The sequence below is a fragment of the Primulina eburnea genome, chromosome 1, assembly GCF_022965805.1.
Source record: "Primulina eburnea isolate SZY01 chromosome 1, ASM2296580v1, whole genome shotgun sequence".
In the NCBI taxonomy this organism is placed as follows: domain Eukaryota; kingdom Viridiplantae; phylum Streptophyta; class Magnoliopsida; order Lamiales; family Gesneriaceae; genus Primulina; species Primulina eburnea.
Window position 1 is genome coordinate 64,818,283 of NC_133101.1, and position 25,134 is coordinate 64,843,416.

At 36.1% G+C, this 25,134-nt stretch overlaps 2 protein-coding genes across 2 annotated transcripts; one reads left to right on the plus strand and one right to left on the minus strand.

Moving 5' to 3' along the window:
• Positions 1-590: 590 nt before the first annotated feature.
• Positions 591-11,569, minus strand: LOC140842151 (protein POLLEN DEFECTIVE IN GUIDANCE 1-like). The gene is made up of 11 exons (XM_073209963.1): positions 10,909-11,569; positions 9,374-9,525; positions 9,023-9,126; positions 8,425-8,513; positions 8,246-8,319; positions 6,080-6,230; positions 5,815-5,982; positions 3,210-3,307; positions 2,983-3,105; positions 2,773-2,841; positions 591-1,201 (listed from the first exon to the last, which is right to left on the minus strand). Exons 1-11 carry the CDS (start codon positions 11,438-11,440, stop codon positions 1,001-1,003), a joined length of 1,761 nt encoding a protein of 586 aa, XP_073066064.1. The 5' UTR covers positions 11,441-11,569; the 3' UTR covers positions 591-1,000.
• A 9,778-nt stretch (positions 11,570-21,347) lies between these two features.
• LOC140814127 (21 kDa protein-like) lies at positions 21,348-22,207 on the plus strand. The gene has a single exon (XM_073173009.1). The coding sequence runs from the start codon at positions 21,446-21,448 to the stop codon at positions 22,046-22,048; it is 603 nt and encodes a 200-aa protein (XP_073029110.1). The 5' UTR covers positions 21,348-21,445; the 3' UTR covers positions 22,049-22,207.
• Positions 22,208-25,134: the final 2,927 nt, after the last annotated feature.

The following is a 25,134-nucleotide window of genomic DNA, read 5'->3' on the forward strand; positions in this document are numbered from 1 at the left end:
TACGTTTTAGACTCAACTGTATTTATAATTACTATTTCATATATTAGAGTTTTAGTTTCTAAAATTATATATTAATATGTAATTGAAAAATTATATATTAATATGTAATTGAAACAACTGGTTTAATTGTGTGTTTAATTTATAATACTATTTATTAGTATGTACGTATAAATGTAATCTTGGCGTGCATGTCCTAAATTTTTTAAAAATTGGTATAGTCTAATCCTTATTTTGGTGTATCCATATCATCTTGTATTTATCTTTGCAACATAAAATAGGTTAATAATATTATTTGAAAGAAATTTCTCAAGCTCAAATTCAAGTATATTTAATATCGAATCAAAATCAAATATTAAAAGACAACTCAATTTGAAGTGACACGGCTGATGCAGTTGTAGAATTTCTCTCAACGGATAAATGAATATCTAACTTCAGTAGTTAATCAGTCATGGAACAATTACCTTGATCGCTCCGAGCTGGTCGACTTTCAAGTTACCCTTCCGAGCTGACAGGTCTTCTATATCTTAGAAATGCAACTCTACATATTCTCGAAATTAAACAGTAAAGATCTTAATAAGTTATTTCCTTTTGCTCTACTCTAAGTAGAGTACAGATCAATAGGACAAACCCACGCAATTCAACCACGTTGAGACTGATCACGCAACTTTTTAAAAGAAAAATTCGTATTGAAGAGTTCTTTGCAACTCTACTAAAATTTCTCAATATTTCATTGCTATCAACATCCTCTTCAAGTGGCATCAAGCAGAAACCACAATCAACTTCTGTACCATGATGTAATTATAATACAAAATTGGAGGGTGTACTGATCCATACATACAGCAAAAGAAATCTCCGGTGTAAACATTTGAAACCGAGTTTCGTGTTTGAACCAATGATTATAAACAATCTTGGCATGCCAGTTATCTTGATGCAGACCAGTGAGTGTAAATCTATCACGGCAAAGCTCAAGCTGCCCTTCATGGTGTTGATGGAAAAAAACTTAGTCAGAATGAAGTTTCCTTTTTTGGCATCTTTTAACGTACCACTTAGCATGTTTCTGAAGGCCCATTCCAATCATTAACTTCAGACTAACTAGCATCACCAGAGTCATGGAAAACAGTAAAAAAATCCAAAAAATTCTCCATGGAAGGGGATTATATGGGAGATGGGCTGCGTAAACCGGCCTCAAAACACGAATAACCTGGGCATAAACATAATTCACTGTTAGGATAGCAAAAATCAGATTAGATATTATCACTATCGTGCAAATATGTGATAAACATAAGATGCAATATTACCTTGACTACTTATCCGGACTCCGGAGTATATTTTCCCATTTATTGATTGTGATAAAAAACTGAGGAATTATAAGATTTTTTATAGCCTTCAGGTTATAACAGTGGATAGGACTTACAGGCCAACCACGTATTTACTTTGTTTTATGTTTTCTCTGTTCCTTCCTCAACTTATCATGCTCAAAAGAAGAATTTTTTCATTCCAAAAAACAGAGCATCACAATCATTATCAACAATAGTGAAAAGCAAAACTAACTGTAAATTTAGCAGCTGAGCTATTGGAAATTCGCTCCCGAGTCTATCAATTCCGGTTAGATTTTCTGTTCCGTGAGCCTGTTCCAATTTCCAGTTCCACATATTAACCATTGGCACGTGTTTATGAGTAAAGGAAGAGACGCTAGATTTTCTGCAAAACACATCCTCTGATACAACCACCACACCATCCTGCTCACACCACCAATGCCATAACCTCGATCACAAATTCAACCACTGTTCTACCATCTCCAATACAATCATGCAACCCTCGTCATCCGCCAACACCATAGAATCCACTCTTCCTGCCGCTGCTTTAGTCACCACCGTGTTCACGATTGTAGAGCTACCTTCTCCGAAACCATCACACAATTTCGTTCATGGAGCCACAGACATACTATTCACCTAAAATGCCTCTCAAGCGGGCCATATTTCCCTCTTGTCTGCAGATAACACCATAGCTTCACATTGTTTGCCATCAAATTCTTTACCACCACCAACCCCATCTTCGAAGTTGTTTTAGGTGTCATCTTCAGTTGTTCAATCGGGCATGGAGTCATTTTCTAAGGCATGAAGAATAATTTGATTGTTCAAGGGAATGCTACACATTCATGAAACTAACCATTTCTTATTTGGTAATATTCATTTGGACGCATTATGTGGTGGCAAGATTTCCACATTGGTGGCTGATTATGGAGCATTGTATGATTAAGATTCTGCAAACGAGGGTTGGTATGGGGATGATGATGGAGGAATAATCTGGTGAAGTCTCTCTTTTTACACATAACTGATAAACATGTGTCACTAGGAAACAAGTCGAACAGAAAATCCAAACCTTGTCAATTTTTCTGCTAATGAATATTCACCAAATGGAACCCGATGAGTTTGACATGTTGCATCTGTTGGGAACTAAATTTTCAATAGCATCAAAATAAAAGTTCTTGCAATAAACACTTAGCCAAAGGATTAAATCCTTTGCCAAATACCCTAGCTCAAGCTAGTAACTCACTAATCACTAACAGTAAAAACGTGAATGAATCTCTCCTAACAAACTCCTCTATTTAATCCCTCTCTCATCATCTAGATTCTTCCGGTTATTTCGAAATATAAGAGGTTTGGACCTCTGCTGACCCATTTGGTCGAGGCCAGGTATAATTGGGTCCATAACAACATCCAACAGAAATAAGAGGAGATAAATTTTTAATGAGATCGTAGTTATACTTACCACACAAGCTGGTGCCAAAGGAACAAAAGTTAGGTTCGTCTTCGCACTTTCAGTCTGAATATTTAATGTCTAACAAAAGAACAAAGCACATAAATGAAAAATGTGTCATATAGTAAATCTTCATCATAATATTATCATGAGTAGCAGGTGAAGGCAACCCGATATGATCGATGGAAAATATATATTGCCTTTGTTATAGAAAGAAGGTACCTGTTTGCAGAGATCCTCCAAAAATTCCGAGAATGCAATGGGCTTTATGTCATTGAATTTAGCGATGAATGAGTGTTTTATTACATCAATAATCACTTCACAAAAGTAAACCACTAGCGCATTCTGCATGATTCAGAAAAAATATTCAAGAAGTAACTAATCGCATAATTTTCATTTTTATCATACTAGATTATCAATATGTAAAATGCTCGCAACTTGTGACTTACACTGATAAAACTTTCAAACCAAGGACCCTCTGCTTCGAGTATATTTTGAGCTAAAACAAATAATATAAATGCTGAAATGTGGAACCGCTCAATCGAATCTGGTTGACCAATCAAAGAACAGGATGAGTATTAGACATAAAATTAATACTTCAACAAGTAAGAAGAAAACAATCATGATATTTTCCATATCATAGGCTTATTCTAACTTTTATTGGTGTTCCATGAACAAATGAATAATAATGAGCATTATTCCAGTTCAACATCCGTAATAATATTCTGATTGAGACAATAGAAGTGCAAAATGTATATCAAATTGGAAAGAAAAACTAGTTAAATCAAGCATATTAGAATTTCTAAGCATTTTAGAAAGAAATTGAATTAATACTTCAACAAGTAAGAAAAAAACAATCACAATATTTTCCATATCATAGGCTTATTGTAACGACTATGGGCTATCCCGATCTTGGGCTCCTTCGGGGCCTTTTCCCGTCTTGGGTTTCCACCGGGGCCTTTTCCCTCACAGCCTTTCTCATGCGCCATTACTAATAGGACTCTCCACACCAGGTTGGTGGAGTAGTACCTCCCCAAGTCTCGAACCCATGACCTCCTAGCATAAGTGCATAGAGGATGTCATGGGTTCGAGACTTGGGGAGGTGCCACTCCACCAACCTGGTGTGCAGAGTCCTATGAGTAATTGCGCATGAGAAAGCCTGTGAGGTAAAAGACCTCGGTGGAACCCAAGACGGGAAAAGGCACTCGAGGGAGCTCAAAATCGGGATAGCTCATGGTCGTTACACTAAAAGAATAGTTGTTAATTAAGTATTATTAAGAAATTGATAATCCGGGATCAATATGTTGGGATCCACCGAATTTAAAATGGACAACCCGATCTACTTCAGATTATATTATCCCGATAAATCTAACTAGACAAATGAGATTCTGACACATGATAGATAAGATTGATTCAGATTTTTTGAACTAGTCCGGATACAGCCTATAAATGGAAGCTGATTTCTTTGTTTCATACACCGCATTCTTCATAGAGAATTCTAGCCATATACCTTAGGTTTTTTAGTCAGTTTCTAGGGTAATTTGGTTTCGGGAAGTTCGGAGCTAGTGTCGACTCGAGGAGGGGTCGGTGAACTGAGATCGAGACATCATCAGCAGGCTGACGACGGACGCAGGTATAACCCTAAAGCCTTAAATAGTGATTTAAGGATCATCAGGAAAACCTTGTAGTATGTTTGATAATTCAGGATCTTGTTTGATAGTGATTTCATTATGTTGGTATTGTCTCGGTTCAGAGCTTTCTGTCAAATTGTTTTAGTGAGGTACGCGATGTACTGACAGAGATATCCAAGCGTAGTATACACACTTATATGCTGCATATTTATCTATTGCATGATACATATTTTACTGCTTTGGCATATTATGCATGACATATCATGTTGAACTTATATGCTGCATATTTATCTATTGCATGATACATATTTTACTGCTTTGGCATATTATGCATGACATATCATGTTGAGCCTGATATCTTTTGAGATATACATAGTTTGTTGGGCCGCTCAGCCTTATTCTGTATTGTGGACAATGGGGCATCGAGAGCTACAGTGTCCGACGGGACCCACGGGCTCTAATGAGCTGGACATTGTAGGTCCACGTCTTGACGATGAATGTGGGAGCCAAAACATGCCTAGGGCAGATCAGAGACTACACATTCAGGCGCCTCTAGACTGAGCATTAGATTATTGACTTGATCCTTGGTATTCGAGCATATTGCATTCCGCATGTATCATATCGGTTTGTATACTCGTACATTCTCGTATTGGGCGATTGTCGCTCACGTCCTTGTTTTCATCTTGGACACCCTATTCCACGGGGCATGTCTTAGGTTAGACGGTTCAGACGGCCAGGACAGAGGCTAAAGCAGTTGGGTTTTCGGTGGTGATCTAGTGGATGTTTTATGTGGTTTATTGTTTCCCATTCAGAATTATGTTTTCGATATAGTTGTATTAGTGTTTAAGACTGATGTTATTGTTCTTGTTTCGTTTCGGTTGTAAGATGATTAAGTATTTGATTTTCGCTCTTTAATTGTTGTTATTAAGTTTAATATTGCATGTTTATTAATTTGTTTAGTAGTGACGCGTGTAAAAACGCTACATTTATTCTAACTTTTATTGGCGTTCCATGAACAAAAGAATGATAATGAGTATTATTCCAGTTCAACATCCGAACAAATATTCTGATTGAGACAATAGAAGTGCAAAATGTATATCAAATTAGAAAGAAAAACTAGTTAAACCAAGCATATTTTAATTTCTAAGCATTTTAGAAAGAAATTGAATTTAATACTTCAACAAGTAAGAAAAAAACAATCAATATATTTTCCGAAAATATCATAAGCTTATTCTAACTTTTATTGGCGTTCCATGGACAAATGAATAATAACGAGTATTGTTCCAGTTCAACATCCGTTCTAATATTTTGATTGAGACAATAGAAGTGCAAAATGTATATCACATTGGAAAGAAAAATTAGTTAAACCAAGCATATTATTATTTCTAAGCATTTTAGAAAGAAATTGAAAAACAACACTCACCAAAGTATACCATACTGTGAAGATTATCCTTGCTATAACGTTTGAATACATTGCTTTTAATCTCCGCAAAATTGTTAGATACAAGCATAGCAAATAAAGCATTGTTGTGAGCAACTATACATGTTGACAACGTAACTGCCTGAGCTAATAAGATAAATGAATGAACTAGTATGGGGAGTTAAGGAACTACATCGATGAAAGATATGACAATAGAAAGAAAAAAAATAACAAAAGGTAAATAAAATTATTATGATGACAAGGATATTTGAAGAAACGACTGCCAATGCTTCGTCCAAAATAAATCTCCGCAGCCAGAATCGCATGTTTTCTTGTGAACAGTTTGCAAGTCCATCCGCTGAATTGAATAGAGCTTGCATCACATCTCCAACAAAACTTTGACATAATTTATCAAATATCTGACAATGGAAGGGCAATATTAAACAAATTGTATATGTCATAGGAAACCCGGAATAATACAAACTATAACCATGGATGTCAACAAATAACCTATGACGGAATCTCTAAATTAAAGTGAATAGCAACTAGGACGTGGCCATTTTGATTGTCAAGTAACTTCAACACATGAATCATATGGAATTGTTTACATGATAACTGTGAATAGTGATAGGGTCATAATAGTTAGTATTTTTATTTTAATATTTTCTATTATTCCAACCTCCGATATGTTTAATTGATACATTTTTGTGTAATTTTAATGTAGGAGGAACTTTCGCGGTCTTGGAGCAAATTTGAGTTAAAAAGGTGATGTTTATCACATTTGAAGTTTCCAAGATTGAGTTTGAAAGTGAATGACCAAACCAGAAGAAGTCGTGGAATAAGACGTGGCCACACCTTGTGACGATATTTCAGCTGCCAAAAATGACAAAGAGGGAAGATCTAGATAAAATATTATCTATTATTTTATATTTAAGATTTAGAGTTAATAAAAGATTAGTGGGCTTTTTAGCTTAATATTCCCAAAAGCCTACTACTCAAGAACAAGAGAGCCGCAGCACAAGAAAAAAAGATCTCTCCAACCAATTTCCAATCTCACGTAACGCAGCTAGGAGGCGCTGGAATTTTCTTCATCTCTTAATTAGTTTGCACTCTTTCTTATCTATTTTATTTAATTTTCATGAAGATTGTAGATCAAATTATGTTAGGCTAATTTTCTTAGTCTGATTCAAGGGATAGTATAATGTTTAATTTTATCACTGTGAGGTTTTTGCACTTTAATTTATTGTTTGCTCAAATATTCGTTGATTTATGATTTAATTATATGAATGTTATACGTCAATTAATCTGACAATTTAATTTGATGTATGATTTTTTAATGCATTCATAAATTCAGTGATCCATAATTGTCAGGAACAATTGATACGTGAGTAGCAATAGGTTAGATGTGTTGTGCTATCGTAACATGTGTAATCTAAATAAATCGACGGAACTCGATCTATCAATTGCAGCTATCTCGGTTGTTGAATTTTAGGATTAACTGTTTTCACGAAAATAAAATGCTATCGTTAATTAATATGAAACACTATCGTGCCCAGTTGATTATTGATAAGTTTTGACTGGATGCTTGGTTCGGTCGATTAATTTAGGAAAACACAAGAATTTTAGCGGTTATCCCTATTATTCTAAGGTTAATTGCTTCGAATAACATGAATAAATGATCGGTTAACCGATGAGCAGCGAGATAATTAAATAGTAAAATCCCTTTGAATCAGTATTTTCTCGTATTAAATTCTTCACTTTATTCTCGTCGATTAATTTTCATTTCTAAATTCAATATTTTTCTTGCTTGGTAATTTTAGCATTGGTTATTTTATTTAGTAATTATCAAAACAAATCCCCCCTTTTTTATTTTTATTATCAAAAGAAATAAATCTACCGTTCTCTGTAGATTCGACCCTACTCATCATTACACTCATTTTATTTAAAAGAGTAGGAATTAATTTGGTGGTCAACTATAGCACACCAAATAGCAGTATGAATGAAGCCATCATAATTCATGACTGCCAAGTAACTGTATCGAGTGATCATGACTTTCCCTCAGAATAATTTCTTCAGGCATTTGAACTTCAAAGAAATACTCTAAACATTTTACAATTAAAGTTATTTGTTTTTTGTTTCAAGGTTTCAGGAGTGCGGGCGCGGTTTTATCTTTTAATGGCATGAATACAAGAGATAATCAGTGGTCAAATCCAGGAAATTGTTTTGGAAATAAATAAAATTTATCACATCTGTCCACAGGCGACAAGACATCTAAAGTTCGTTTGATGCTTCAAGTACCCACATCTAATAGCATGTATTATTAATTACATTCAAACCAAAGACAGTTCAAAACTGTTCTGAACATCATGAGTATGCTTGTACAAATAATAAAACTTCCTTAACATATCATGCTTGCCTTAGTTAATCCGCTTACCTCCAAAACATTGTAGACTACGTAGAGTTTAATAATTCCTTGACCACGAATCATGTGATATATCAAGCTGATATCTGGGCAAAATGTTAAAGAACAATATATCATCAACATAGTGTAATTCATAATGAAATTCTCGAAACACTTGGAAAACTTTTACAGATTTACTATCCTTACAAAACCTGCTTGTTGTAATAGAGTGACTCCAGTGACCAGGACAACAAAGCAGCCAAAATCAGACAGCTCCGCTGATGAAGCCCTCTCAAACTGCCTGCCACAAGCATGATTAAATTATACTAAACCTATAAGGTCCCTTGAGAAAAATAAGTGAATGATGTTTATGACAAAACAAATTCATGGCATCCAAATTTGAAATCTAGTAAGCAATACCAGGAGAACATCAGAACATAACTGATTATATGCTAAGAAAATAAATCCTCGTAAAAAAACACTGTAGACTCTGATACACCAAATGTCCCAAACATGAACTGTAGTCTAAATCTACCTTGGCAGTCTTCCTAGCAAACTAGCTTTGGATCAGATTATTGCAATTAGACCAACTGAATATCACGAGCTGAAGCTGCCACGCTTTGATAAGAACACAACCAAACATACTCGTATGCATGTGCCACATGATTGCATGGGTGCAGCCAAATTGCCCAAGTTCTTTAAATGTCCTAACTTAAAAGATGATATTTAGTGGAATCTATTGTTAAAATTTGATGTCACATAACCTATCACATCACTCAAAAGGCATTGTTTGTGAGAGATGGCACTGACCTGGTTTTAAGACGCCTCCAAATTGTTATAACAATCCTTGTTGGCATGATGGTTAAGAGCGAAAGAAATGAGTCAAAGCACACAAAGAAACCAATATTGATAAGCTGCAAAGAAAACAAAAATATTTTTGATGACGACATGTATAAGGAGAAAAATAACATGTCCTGATTTCGTAAAATTTCAAGTTCCAGACAATAACTGATGGGAAAGTGATAAAAATGACTCAAGGCTTAAATCCACAAGACTACTATCAACAAGAAAACCATTCACTTGCAAACAGAAATTTAGAAAACGAGTCCATGCTTAAGGACAAGTGTGGTAGTGCTTGAGGATGAAATCAGACAACTTTACCAGTTCACAACGCCATGGCAAACGGAAAATAGTATCATATACTCTTTCTCGTTCTTTATCATTGCTAATTGTGGTGGTGCTTCTTAAGGAATTTCCAGCATTCATTTCTTCCATAAAATATTTCATCGGTGACTTCTCCAAATGTAATGTGACTGATAGGAAATTGTAATGCCTTGGATAAGTGGACAGAAAAAAAAGGGGGGGAAAAGAAAATGAAAGAGAAAACATAAAGCATGTCATTTTGAAAATGTATTCTACCTCACCAGCAAAGACAATGGACAACTTGTCAATCATGTAGGAACTAAATGTAAAGAATGAAAATAAGCACAAAAAAAGGAGAAATACTCAAATCGACATCACAATATAAAACTACAGCGTCCAGGAAACATCACTCTTTAGTTATAAACAGAACCATTAACTACCGCACAACATTGCGTAAAAAAATCGGAGTTCATCATGAAACAATTCATTATTTTAAGTATCAGCTAAAATACAGTGATAAACTCATGACATAAATCTTAGATTATTTCTCCAGGGTAGCTAGAAGTCTTCTCACAACATACAGAACTTAAAAGTGCCCAAAGTTGGATGACAAAAAACTACAGACAACACAAAGGATACAGTTAGAAGGAAAATTGCACTTTTTTCATCCCAAACTTGTGGTTTTTCTATACATTTCTTACTGATCTTTTGAGTTGACATCACTTTTGGTCCCCTTCCCAAGCAGTGTATCAAACTTCACCTCCATTTCCATGCAAATTTACATCACAATTTCCCGTGCAACAGAACAAAATGCTATAAAAAATTAAAATATGAGGCCAAATGTGATATCATCGGATGAACTGTGAAACACGCCTAAAAGCAAGGGATAAATGAAAAATCCCGTAAGGAATGGGATGAAACACGCAATTGTCTCGTTAGCAAGTAAGTTTCATAAAGAATCATTCAAGGATCACTTCATAACTCCATTTTTAAGTCCCAGTAACATAAGTTAATGCGAGTAAAGATAACAATTATGCAAAAACCTAAATTATGCGATTCAGTTTTCTTGCTTCATTTTATCACTTTAATAATGGATATTCCAAGATGGATAAAACCTCATGTCAGTGCCAGTGTGTTTAGGAACCACAAATCACATGCATCCCATTCAAAATCATTATCAAATTCGATCCAGATAGCCTGTATTCCGCATCAAGGACTAACAATAATTCTATGACAGAGACTCCAAATTCCTAAGCTTTTCACAACGACGGACTGCACAAAAAACAGTAATTAACCACCGTAAAACTGGACTTCCCACTCAAGCATTCCTCTTCATTTTCCTAGCCCATGCCAAAATATCAGTATATTTTATCAGAGGGTTAGGTTTTTTTTAGCCAATTTGCATTTATCCATTAGCTACTCTCATAAACTCCCCAGTCCCCATCTATTAACTCATTCCATCAAGAAAAATAACAGCCGGACTTTCGGATAGAATTTTCCGCATCCAAAAAGGGATACCAGAATCAACAAACACTTAAAGAAGATGGACTCACAATTGGAATCTTCAGCTATCAATTTCTTCCAATCCAATGACACCTCCTTCTGCAATTTCCCACCCTTCAAATGCATCCATTGATCCGATTTGATTTCACTCCCAACTGCCTCCTTCTCCTCAACTCCTTCCACCGCATTGTCTTCCTTTCTACCACTACCACTCTCCTCAGTCGCCAACGAGATCATAGTTTCACCTCCATTGATCACACTACTCACATTCCTCTGCCTCAATTCCCGGAACTGCGCTGTAACTTCACGCATCACGCAATTCGCCTCACTCTCAACCTCCTCTGTAACCATACTACTCACCGTACAGCTATAGTTCTTAATTTCACCGTTGGTTACAGAATTTTCTGAAACCACGGATGAAACCTCGGAGGTCGTTTTTCCTTTCCTATTCCTCTTCTTCTTCTTCTTCCTGCGAGAGGGGGAAGAGGCGGTGTCATTCTGTTCAGACGAGAAGATCGCGGCGGACAAATTGTCATCGTTCTGGGGGATCGTGAGAATGTCAAACGGCGATCTTGTGGGCATGGCTGAGTAATCGCGTGACTATTCAGGTGCGTAAGGCAAGTGGAGATGTGTAACAATGGGGAAATGGAGGTGACGCAATGTCACCCAATGGATAAGGGACGCGTGTCTTTTCTCTTTTGGACAACGGCTCTTGATTTTGGGGCTACACTTTCGCGTGCTTTCTAATCCAATTTTAATATTAGTGAGTCTCATGTTATATCATCGTCACACATATCATAATCTGTGAGATACTTCAATCTTACTCATATTATACTTTTAGCATAAAAAATAATATTTTTTCATGGGTGACCCAAATAAGAGATTCGTCTAACAAATACGACCCGTGAGACCGTCTCACACAAATTTTTGTCTTTTAACAAAACATAAGAAGTCGGGGTTGGCCTTTACTTTTTTTAAAATAAAAATAAAAAATATATATTTTAAAATTATTTTATATCTATAATAAATAAGATGGGTGGTCATTTTTAAATTTTTGTTCATTAAAAAACCATCAATATACATATACTTAGATTTTAATTCATTGATCTTTTTATTCTAAGTAGGTCTTTTGTGAAACAGTCTCATGAATCTTGAGATGGATCAACCCTACCGATATTCACAATAACAAGTAACTCTCTTAGCATAAAAAATAATATTTTTCATGGATGACCCAAATATGATATATGTCTCACAAAATATGACTCTTGACTCCGTCTCACACAAATTTTGATCATTATTCTATTTAATTTGCGAATTAATATAGTGGGCTTATTGGGCAAATTATATGATGAACAAAATTATATATATAATGGGCTTATTGGGCACAAATTCAATGATTGGGCCGTTGTCGTTCATATTAATTGCTCCCTTAAATAAAATTTCTTTGTTTATTGACAATTTTTTATTTATAAAAAATTTATTAAGATAAAATAAAATTATGATTTCTTTTATTTTTCAATTATTTTAAAAAATCTTAGGTTAAAATTAGAATCGACAAATTTCAAAGCTCAAATTCTAAATTAAAATTGAACAATCACAAATACCTAAATCTATTTTTGTCTCTCGTTGCAATGTTTTTAATTGTCAAGTTTATTAAACCGTGGATACATCAATGGTTTGGAAAATGCTTCACTATTTGAATGGTTTCGTCGCAATTTTAGATATTTTGTAAATTCATTGTATTTTAACCAAAAGCATACACATCTTTTTAATAGGTTTTACAATGTAAATTGTTGTTGATGTATATATATCATTCATAGGTTAGTCACTATTTTTCGCTTCATTGCAATATATGTGCAGAGATGTCAATTTCATGCATGAGATCTTTTTGTCGTGATGTTGAAGTGTCATAGCCTGTCTCTCTGTCTATTTCATACCGCATGTGAATTAATTTTGGTTGCATATGTCGAAGAGGGATTGCAATTTATTCCACGGTGTGACATTCGACTTAAATTTAGGATTTTATATTGTTTACATTTTGAAAATCAGACCAGCATTTTGTTTGCGCCTCTTTTGAACACATTGAACGCCTTCATTTGCTAAAATTATTGTGAATGGACGGCACACTCATCAACAAAGAAATTATTTTAAATTCTATTTCAAATTAAATATATGATAAATTGATGTTGTTGTGTTCACTCATCTTTAAAAATACTCAAACTCGAATACACATTTATTTAATCGAGTAAAAAATTTACTTCATATCATCTTTCATTTGGATCGAGTATCGGATTCTCAGGAAATTATCGTCACTATTATTATTTTTTTTCCCAATCCGATAAGATGGGCTTGGGATTCACACTTGCACAAAAGTGGCATGATTTGCGGTAATTATGTTTCCACTTTGGTCGTTATGACATCATTTTAACTTTGCTCTTCGACAAGCTCGTCACTTCCCCAAGAAACAAAAACAAGTGAAATCTTTTTTAAAAAAAAAAAACAAGTGAAATCTGAAGATGCCCTAAGAAAAGTCTAGAGAAAGAAAGTATTAGAAAAGGTGAAGACCCTCCAAAACATGGGGGCATCTGGCTTAGTGTGACAACTCATGTTATGCAGCCAGCTAGATTATAGAAATCTTATCTATTTCTACATATAAATTTTTATCATTTTTTTTCTTTCCTTGCACATCAATAATTTGTTTGTTGTCTGAAGCAAAAGCCCTCTTGGGATGCCGTAAATTGTGGGATGAGGCTCTCGTGAAATTCTTCTTAAAAAATGGAAAAGATTCATTGAAGTATCCAACATGGATAGACTTGAAAATCTAGCAGATGGATTTGCGACTAATATGTGTGTGTTTAGGAATCAGTAACAAAAATCTTAAAATACCATCGATGTCTCAAAATTTCGACTTCGAAAATCAATTATAACAAACTTTACGCCAGCTAAAAAAAACATGTTGAAAATAAAACAGTTGCAGCAATTGGAGGAAATGAGGGCCGATTATTCTGAATTCAGAAAAGCTAACAATTGTTTTCACCATATCCGATAAAATTTGTTCCGAGATAATATATTCAATTCTATTTTGAATTTTATATGTTTCGTGTTGCTGATTAGGCCCTGAATCGGGCTAAATTCGGGTAAAAACCTTGGCCAACCCAACCCTTTTCCAGCCTGATTCCTAGGTGGGCCCACGATTTTATTTATTTACGTGAAATAATTAAAGAAAAAGTGAGAACAACAAAAAATGGGCAATAGTTAGTGTGGCATCAATCGGGCCCGGGAAGTGTTAAAGTTGAAGGCTTAGAGTGCTTGAAATTGCTTTGTGCTAAGAACATGCGTACGACTACCTTCTTTTATTCCCTCCCTCAAAAGCTTCTTCCCACCCACACCGTACACATAATATTTCTTTTAGATCATGGTTTTTAGTTAGAAAGTAGGCATACTTATCCCCATTTAATATCATCTTATTAAACCACATGCCTTGAAGTTGATTGGAAATGGAAAACAACATATCTCTCTATCACCGATTATTATTAAAGCTCGACAAAAGCCGTGAAATCGTCACACACACATATGTATGTATATATGTATGTATAGTTTGTTTACAACATATGATTGTAATTGGAGGATGGGTGATATTAAATTGATTCAATATCAAATACATATTTCTATTTTAGATATTTGTGAATATCATGCTAACGCTATCCATTTGAAATCGATTGCGAAGGGCATGCACCGAAGCAGGCTGCAAAAGCAAGCGTGTTTGCTATGCTGTTTTTATCGCAACCACGTCTGCCTACCTATTAACGTGACCAACCTACCACAAAGTTAGCAACCATGTATCGTTAACCTTGGATAATTATTACTCCATACATTTCATTAATAAATGATTGATAATGTACGTTATATATACCACAAAATTTGTACGACCATTATTACAAGATAAATATTCAATACAAAAATTCTATTTATCAACATATATTTTTTTTGTACTTTTAACATTATTTTAAGAAAAAATTTGTAAGAATATTGCAATAATCCATATTCACTCTTGTCAATTGTATTGTCGTTGATTTGGCAATCCAACAATATTAATTAAAGAATATTTTGTTGTTGAGTTCGTTAGCGGTTATTACTGCTGGATATACAGAAACACGCTGTTATTGCAGATTTTTTTCTTCTTCGGAAACTTTCAATCGGTAAATTAAAGGTTCCAAAATTGATGCTCACGTTAAATATCAAATCACGGTGGAGAAGGATACATCATACACACACCCATTTATTAAGTGTAAAAACAAGTAGTCGCGGGCTGCCCTAAAGAATTCCCCGCCCAAACTTACTCCTTGTTATTTGGGACAAGGAGTAGAACTCTAGCTATACTATTTCAAGGAAGGAGGGGTGATACTCGAGGAATATCTATTCCCGGGTCCCCGGGGAATATCCTATTTCTGGGTCATCTTCAGGATAGACTTAGCCCGAGAAGACGAAAGGAGGAGCTCGGCTAGTAGTGGTTCCATGAATATTTTGTTGGGATATCAGGGAAATAAACGAGGTAACATCGCAGCAGAACATCATAAGTGATATCAACAATAAATAAGATGGACACCAATATTTATAGTGGTTCACCCCAAGATTGGGCTACGTCCACTCTAAACCTCTCAAGGAGATCACTTCTTTATTAATAACAAAGAAGACAAGAGAATTGAGAATACAAAGTATTTCACTCAGAACACTCTGATTTTAACACTCACTTTCTCTCCACTAATCCTATTCCTTCCAAGGATAAACACTCCTTAAGAAATCTCACACTAAATCCTTTATCTCACTTCTACACTTATGATTGTAGATGAGAGGATTTGTGTTTTTGGTGTAATTTTGGAATGAAGAATGGGTGGGTATTTATAGGTAAAGTTTAGGGAAAAAACAAAAATAAAAACATCATGGCTTACCTCATAATTTTTGACTAATCAACACATGTGTTTATAATTCAAAAATGAGTTTCTTTGAATTCAATTTAGGTGGCTTTGAATTCAAATATTTGTGGCTTGATTATTTAGCAATTCTCCCCCTCAAGCCCATTTTGTGAATTCGATCAAACCTGCAACAGTTCTACAGTATTCCAACTTCCATTTCGGCAATGTCTTGGTCATCATATCAGATCCATTTTCATCCGTGTGAATCTTCTCAAGCTTCAACAACTTATTCTCCAATACATCTCGTATCCAATGATAACGAACATCGATATGCTTTGATCTTGAATGCATTGAAGGATTCTTTCCAAGATGAATTGCACTCTGACTGTCACAGAACAATTTGTATTGATCTTGCACAAACCTTAATTCCTCCAAAAACCCTTTCATCCATAACATTTCCTTGCATGCCTCAGTTGCTGCAATGAACTCCGCTTCAGTGGTTGATAATGCTACACACTTTTGCAACTTTGACTGCCATGACACAGCTCCCCCTGCAAACGTAATCAGGTATCCTGATGTGGATTTTCGGGAGTCAACATCTCCTGCCATATCTGCATCTGTGTAGCCTACAAGCTCAAGTCTGGATCTTCCAAAACTCAATCTATGTTTAGAGGTTCCCCGTAGATATCTGAATATCCATTTTACTGCAGCCCAATGTTCCTTTCCCGGTTTTGAAAGGAATCTACTCACTACACCTACTGAATGAGCTAAATCCGGCCGAGTACATACCATGGCATACATCAGACTTCCAACAGCTGAAGCATATGGAACACTTTTCATTTCTTCTTCCTCATCCTCTGTAATAGGACTCTGCTTTGAGTTCAACTTGAAGTGGTTGGCAAGAGGACATCCAACCGCTTTGGCCTGGTCCATGTTGAACCTCTGAAGTACCTTCTCAATATACTTCTCCTGCGACAACCAGGTCTTCTTGGCATACCTGTCTCGATGGATTTCCATGCCAATAATTCTTTTTGCTGGCCCCAAGTCTTTCATTGAAAAAATCTTGCTTAGTTGCTTCTTTAGGCCTTTGATTTCAGAAGCATCTTTGCCAACAATCAACATATCATCTACATAGAGTAGAAGCACCATCAAATCATCATCAGAGGTATCTTTGACAAACACACAATGGTCTGCAGTGGTTTTCTTGAATCCCTGTTGAGTTATCACCGATTCAAACTTCTTGTACCACTGTCTTGGTGCTTGCTTGAGACCGTACAAACTCTTCTTTAATCTGCACATGAGGTCCTCTTTCCCCTTCTCTTCAAACCCCTCTGGTTGCTCCATGTAGATTTCTTCCTCCAAATCCCCATGAAGGAATGCGGTCTTGACATCCATTTGTTCCACCTCCAGATCAAGCTCAGCTGCTAACCCTAGCACAATTCGGATGGATGTCATCTTCACCACAGGTGAAAATATTTCGTCAAAGTCGACCCCGTGTTTCTGTCCGAAACCTTTGACGACAATCCTAGCTTTGAATCTTGGTTGATTACTGTGTTCTTCGTGCTTCAATCTGAACACCCACTTATTCTTCAAAGCTTTCTTGCCTTTCGGCAACTTCACCAGCTCAAACGTCTCATTATCATGCAATGATTGCATTTCTTCTTGCATAGCCTCCATCCACTTATCCTTGTGTTCACTGGTAATAGCTTCCTCGAAGCTCTCTGGTTCTCCCCCGTCAGTTAGCAGGATATATTCATTTGAGGAATATCTGGTTGAGGGTCGCACTTCTCTTCCAGAACGTGTGGTCATTGTACCACGAGAACTTTCTGCTGGTGGTTCACTGTGAACACGAATCTCATCATCATCTTCATGATCGTTCTGCAATTCTTCATCTTCAACCGGTTGTGGATTTACCGTTGAAGGCCACCATTCCAGATCTTGTTCAGATCCAGAATTCTCCTTTTCCGCAGTCTCCAAGAATTCATTCTCCTGAAATATGGCATCACGACTTCTTATAGGCTTTTTGAGATCTGTATTGTAAAACTTGTAACCAAGTTGATCCTCGCCATAGCCTATAAATATGCACTTTCTTGTTTTGACATCCAACTTCTGTCTTTCATCCTTTGGTATATGAACATAAGCAACACAGCCAAATACCCGCAAATGATTATAGGAAACTTCTTTGCCTTGCCACACCTGCTCTGGGACATCATAATTGAGAGGAACACAAGGTGAGCGATTCAATATATATGCAGCAGCAACCATGGCCTCACCCCAAAATTCCTTAGTCAGCTTTGCATGTGAGAGCATGCTTCTGACTCTTTCTGCCAAAGTTCTATTCATCCTCTCAGCTAATCCGTTGAGTTGTGGTGTCTTTGGTGGTGTTGTTTGATGTCTGATTCCGTTCTTTTTGCATATCTCATCAAAGGATCCAATGTATTCTCCTCCATTATCCGTTCGAATACATTTGAGTTTAATGCATGTTTGCCGTTCAACCAAGTTTAGAAAATTGTTGAATGTTTCCGCAACTTGGTCCTTGGTTTTGAGTGTCCACACCCAAATTTTCCGAGAATGATCATCGATAAAAGTTACCCAGTACCTCGCTCCTCCGAGCGACAATGGCATCGGACCACATAGATCTGAGTGCACCAGATCTAGAATTTTTTCTGCTCTGCTAGGAGGTGAACTTTTGAATGATATCCTGTTTTGCTTTCCGGCTAAGCAGTTTGTGCATTGTTTCATATGAACCTGCTTTATACCGGGCAGAACTTGCTTGCTCACAAGGCGTGTAAGATTCTTTTCACTTATGTGACCAAGACGTCGGTGCCACAACTCTGTTGAGTTTTCTTCCCCTGCGTAGTTCACTCCTTCAGAATGATTTTCCTGAACTACATATAGCTTTGACATCTTTAATCCCTTTGCCACCACAAGTGATCCTCTTGAAATCTTACATACCCCATTTCGGAAGGTTGTACAGAAACCTTCTTCATCGAGTCTTTCGACTGATATCAGACTCAGGCGCATATCTGGCACATGCCTGACGTCTTTCAGGATCAGTGTAGAGCCATCCACGGTAGTCAAGCTCACATCTCCTTTTCCCACGACTCTGGATAAGTCGTTATTCCCCATCCTCACCACACCAAAGTCTCCTTGTGTGTAGGATGTAAAGCATTCTCTTCGAGATGTGACGTGGACTGTTGCTCCACTATCGATCACCCAACTAGTTACTTGAGTTGCCAAATTTACGGACTCCTGCTCTAGCTCGTGAACAACATTGAACTCGTCAATGGCGTTTGTTTGCTCATCATCGGTTTCATGTTTGTTTTTCGGTTGCCGACAATATTTTTTAATATGTCCGTTTTCTCCACAGCGATAACACTTTATGTTGGCATATCTCCCTGAGGACTTGCTTCTTCTTGGCTTCTGATTTGTGTTTTTCTTGATCTTGCTTCTCCCCCTTGACTCAGCAGCCAAAACATCTGACTGTGAGGTAGAGGATCCTTGAGATCTCCGCCTCATCTCTTCATTCAAGATGCCACTCTTGATGAAGTCCATACTCACGGCTCCTCCTGGTGCTGTGTTCGTGAGTGATACCTTCAGAGTCTCCCAAGACTCTGGCAATGAAGCTAGCACAATCAGAGCTATCACCTCGTCATCAAGTTTTATGCTCATACTTGATAACTGCTCCACGAATCCTTGAATCTCGTTCAGATGATCTGCGACCAGAGTTCCTTCTTTGTATCGAACCTGGACAAGCTTGCTCAAATAGAACAATTTGTTGTTACCACTTTTGGAGGCATATAGTGTCTCCAACTTTGTCCAAAGCGTACGAGCATGTGTCTCGTTAGAGATGTGATTATACACGTTGTCATCGACAAATTGTCGGATGTACCCGCAGACTTGCTCGTGCTCGAAGTTCCATTCAGCATCTGATTTATCATCTGGTTTAGACTCGCTGAACACCGGTAGGTGCATCTTGGTGACGAATAGAAGATCTTTCATCTTACTTTTCCAAAGTTGATAATTAGAGCCATTAAGGCTAATCATCTTGCTTGTGCGTACCTCCATCTTTTGTGAATGCTACCAACGAATAATCGTCAAAGCCTGAACACAAAAGAACCACTTCCCTAATACTGTCTAGAAAGCCTTTTCTGATGTGGAAGTTCAGACTAAGCTGCAACCACAGAGCATACGAGGACTTCCTATAGTATTTGAGAATCTAGCTCTGATACCAGTTGTTGGGATATCAGGGAAATAAACGAGGTAACATCGCAGCAGAACATCATAAGTGATATCAACAATAAATAAGATGGACACCAATATTTATAGTGGTTCACCCCAAGATTGGGCTACGTCCACTCTAAACCTCTCAAGGAGATCACTTCTTTATTAATAACAAAGAAGACAAGAGAATTGAGAATACAAAGTATTTCACTCAGAACACTCTGATTTTAACACTCACTTTCTCTCCACTAATCCTATTCCTTCCAAGGATAAACACTCCTTAAGAAATCTCACACTAAATCCTTTATCTCACTTCTACACTTATGATTGTAGATGAGAGGATTTGTGTTTTTGGTGTAATTTTGGAATGAAGAATGGGTGGGTATTTATAGGTAAAGTTTAGGGAAAAAACAAAAATAAAAACATCATGGCTTACCTCATAATTTTTGACTAATCAACACATGTGTTTATAATTCAAAAATGAGTTTCTTTGAATTCAATTTAGGTGGCTTTGAATTCAAATATTTGTGGCTTGATTATTTAGCATATTTGGTGACGGAAGGAAAGGACCTGGGGACAAAGCCCAAGTTACAAGCGTCCGAGGGGAGTTCTGCGACCACGATTCTTTTCCGGGCATCACCATACAGGTGTCGTGTTTCAAACTATAAATGTGGAGAACCATGACTTAATCATCATTAGGAGATCTTTTGGCGTCTAAATGAGTGATCATACTCAATCGAAACAAGCATATATTGTCAGATTAACACTGTCAGTAAAACATAAACATTTGAAATCATGTATTTAGCCGCAAGGTTACGCATCCTACTCCATTGTAGTTGAACCAAAAGCGGTCTAATCACTTTGTCAATAAAATGGCAAAACTATACATTTAGATTGAATTAGTATATTTTCCGGTTATTTAATTGTAAACAAAAATCAAATTGGGAAACATGTGCTTTGCTAGGAGGGCAACTTTTTTTGTCAAACAAATATAATTGCCCATATATATATATATATACATATATATATACATATATATGTGTATGTATGTATGTATGTATATATATATGTGTATGTATGTATGTATATTATATATATATGTATATATACATATATATGTGTATGTATGTATGTATGTATATATATATGTGTATGTATGTATGTATATTATATATATATGTATATATATATATGTGTATATATATATATATGTATATATATATGTATATATATATGTGTATGTATGTATGTATAATATATATATATATATATGTATATATGTATATATATATGTATGTATGTATGTATATATATATATATATGTATGTATCTATGTATATAATTTATACAGCCTTCCCCATTCCCAGAATAATCAACTCCCACTTTTTTTACTCCTATCCTCTTATCGCTAGACTCAAGCTCTCACGATCTACAAACCTCTATAATCAAAATGTTACGTCCACTATTACTAGTTCACCTCTTCTTCTACCTCCACCTCCACCCTTCCTCCGCCGAGGCCGGCATTCCATCTTCTTCCACCGTAAATGCCACCGACTATATCCGCACGAGCTGCCACACCACCCAATACCCCGACTTATGCTACACCTCACTAGTCAGCTATGCCGATTCCGTGCAACAGAACCCAGCTCGCCTGGCTCGCGTTGCTATCGGCGTGAGCCTCTCCACAGCGAACCGCTTGGCCATTTACGTCCGTAACCTCACCAGCCGCGGGGACTACGGGCCCGACCCCCGCGCCGCAGCCGCGCTTCACGACTGTTTCAGCGTGTTCGGAGACGCGGTGGACCAGATGCGCGGGTCGCTGAATCAGATGCGCCGGCTTAAAGCGGCGGGCGAGGAGCTGGCTTTCGAGATGAGCAATGTGCAGACGTGGATGAGCGCGGCGCTGACGAATGAGGAGACGTGTACGGACGGATTCGAGGATGTGGCGGACGGGCCGATGAAGATGGACGTGTGCGATCGAGTGGTGAAGGTTAAGGAGGTGACGAGCAATGCACTGTGTCTGGTGAATAGTTTTATAGCTGATTCTAATTAAGGTTATGATCCCCTGATTAATTTTTGCTAATTAAGGATCATTTGCTACTCCATAGCTAATCAAACCAATATTGTTGCATTTGTTTTGTTTTGTTTTGTTGTTTGTACCATATAAGTTTGTCTTATAAAATTGTTCCGTTGATATTCATGTCCACTTACATGCATATAAATTACAAAATGTTTAAACTTGGTAGGTTTCAAATATTTTTGCCTAAATTGCGTAAAATATCCTTTTCGTGTTTCATCTCAGCTTCAACTTGCGGACTTATTCACTAAGTCTCTATTGCCGTCTCGATTTCACATGTTACTTACCAAGATGGGTGTTCACAACATTCACACTCCATGGCGTATTAAAAGTGTTGATGTGAAACACGTTTTCTACTTTGTTGATACACACACTCACACACACATTTAAATAGCTACAAGCGGTTACGTAGTTCATTGAACATTTCTGTTTTCTTTCCATTCTTTGTACTCGTATGATGTTTCGAGCTTTCATCAATGGAGATTCTTTTGTTCAATCACTTTACGTTTTCTAATACTTGTAAAAATAATTTGTTAATAACATAACACACAAATTTTTATGAAATCATTTCACGAATTAATTTTATGATATGGACCTTCAACTCGACCAAGTCCATCAAAATGTTGTTTTTTATTTCAACGGATCAATTTGTCTCACGATTATAAATACACGAGACCGTACTTTAACATAATGTTATTTTCAATAACTTCAAAAAGGTACATGTCATATTAATTCAAATTTTGCTTTTCATTGTTAATCCAAGTGTCTCAGTCTCTTTCCATCCCCTATATGCAGAGACGGATTTACTCTAGGGCTGTAGCCCACTTTTTTTTTAGCGACGGTTTTTCAGCAACCGTCGCTAATATTTGCAACGGTTTTAGTATAACCGTCACCGATGTGATCGGCGGCGGTTTTAATTCAAACAGTCGCTATTAGCGACAGTTTTTCGAAAAACCGTCGCTAATAGCGACGGTTGTTTCCAAAATCGTCGTACATCAATGTCTTAGTCCAATCAAGTCCCGTCCATTTACAAGGATGAGACCAAATTCATCTCATATCCTCTTATCCGCCCCACCTCAATTCTACAAAATTTGTCTCCCAAATCCCAAGGCCTTTAGCGACAGAATAGAATTGCGGACTCCCGAAGAAATCGAATTGCTCATCGGCAAGGCAACAATCTAGGTAAGAATCGGCTATATATTTTTTATTTTGTTTTTTATAGCTTCTCTGTGCGTGATTTGTGGTTTTTTGATTATTTGTTGTTGAGTTGTTGATTGACTATTATTTGTTTATTTGTTTAATAATTATTTTATTCTTGTTTAGGATTATAACTTGAACTATTTCAAAATGGAACATCAATCTGCTGCAAAGAAAGGAAAAACATTGATATCCTCTTTCTTTAAGAAGAGAGATCGTCAAGCTCGTCAAGCTAGTGAAGATACTTCAATTCCTACGGTCCTTACAATGCAACATCAATCCAGTGAAAGTCTTCTATTTCCCAATATCCAAATTCATTCATGTTCCTCTCCTAGAGACGATCATCAGTCTTCGTCTACTTTTATTGAACGAGATCCGGGAAAATGAAAACAGATATGTGAATATCATATTAATGTACGAGATGTATTAAGACGTTCATATCTAAATATGGGGTCTTATCAACCAGATATGTTGGAGTATCCAGGTACAAAATTTGGAAGCCAGAATCGTCGTTTTCAGAAAAAATGGTTTCAGAAATTTTATTGGTTGGAGTATTCGCCTTCAACAAATAAGACATATTGTTTCTATTGTTTTCTTTTCCTGAATGATGTTAATTCATTTAATGTAAATTTTTTTTAATAATATATAACTTATCATATTGAGTTCAAGCCCCCCCAACTCTTATTTCTGGATCCGTCTCTGCCTATATGGTCCTAATTTTTCATCGTCTGTTTTATTCTTAATTTTTTTTGTTGTATTCTTATTTTTTTTTTTATGAAATATGTTTTTCAATCATGCAATGTGCGCATATTCAATTGAGGATCCTTGATTGAACTCAGGTACCGATTTCTGGTGGTAAGGATGATATTTACAGAACACGAGGTCCCCAATATTTGGCTACTTGGAACACTTTGTATGGCGCTCGTACCGAAGCTGAATAATTTTTTAAAAAAAATAAATAATCATTGTGATTGGGACTACGAGTAACAAACATTTTTAATTCCATTTAAAAGAGTTCATTGACAATTATACATGTCAAAACATGCTAGCAGGGTTGGCCATTTTGACGATACTAACTTATTTATGTGGCGTGGTGGTCTAGTCTTGAGCTTGAGAGAATATCTATTTTATTTTATTAAAATTGAGGACATGATAGTAATTATCTAAGAAAGACACCAAATTTTTCTTATTTACCCTTATATGATATTAATATTATATTTTTGTTTTTGTTTTTTATAAATTTCAACACATTTTTATTATTATTTTTTATTTCAACAATTAATATATCAATTTAATCTCTCCATAATTTCTCAAATTTCAATTTTGTTCATCAATAATGATAAAAAAAAAGATTGTACATATATGTATCGCGTATACAAAATAACTAATATAAATAATGTCTGATATGAACTCTATTCAAAAGTTAGTAATAACATGGGCACTAGAGTGACAAAATGTAAGGTGCCGATAGCACCTTACTGTTCGGCCCAATAGTGGAGAATCAAATTAAGAGATACCGAATGAGGCCTATAGCCCATAATATATGAAGTCCTATTTGAAACTTGAGCCTGGACCACCCGGTAAGGCCCAATTCTTCAAGCGTTGATTTTTTCAACGGTGTTTTAAAAAGGGACGGGCGAGCGACTGCCTAGTGCCTAGCGTCTAAAGGGTTTTTTCAAGCTGAAATAACTAGGAACATTCACGAGTACTATGTTTTTGTATTCTTATAAAGTTTAAAATTGTAAAATTAAATTAATAATATATATATATATATTCTTATAAAGTTTAAAATTTTAAAATTAAATTAATAATATATATATATATATATATATATATATATATATATATATATATATATATATATA

What these genes read in the sequence shown, in the direction of transcription:
- LOC140842151 (XM_073209963.1), bottom strand. Translation starts at nt 11,440, where the DNA reads ATGCCCACAAGATCGCCGTTTGACATTCTCACGATCCCCCAGAACGAT. An exon ending in TGGAGGCGTCTTAAAACCAG is followed by an intron (nt 8,514 to 9,022) that starts GTCAGTGCCATC and finishes TGCTTGTGGCAG; the next exon opens with GCAGTTTGAGAGGGCTTCAT. An exon ending in TGGAGGATCTCTGCAAACAG is followed by an intron (nt 2,842 to 2,982) that starts GTACCTTCTTTC and finishes TTCTTTTGTTAG; the next exon opens with ACATTAAATATTCAGACTGA.
- LOC140814127 (XM_073173009.1), top strand. Translation starts at nt 21,446, where the DNA reads ATGTTACGTCCACTATTACTAGTTCACCTCTTCTTCTACCTCCACCTC.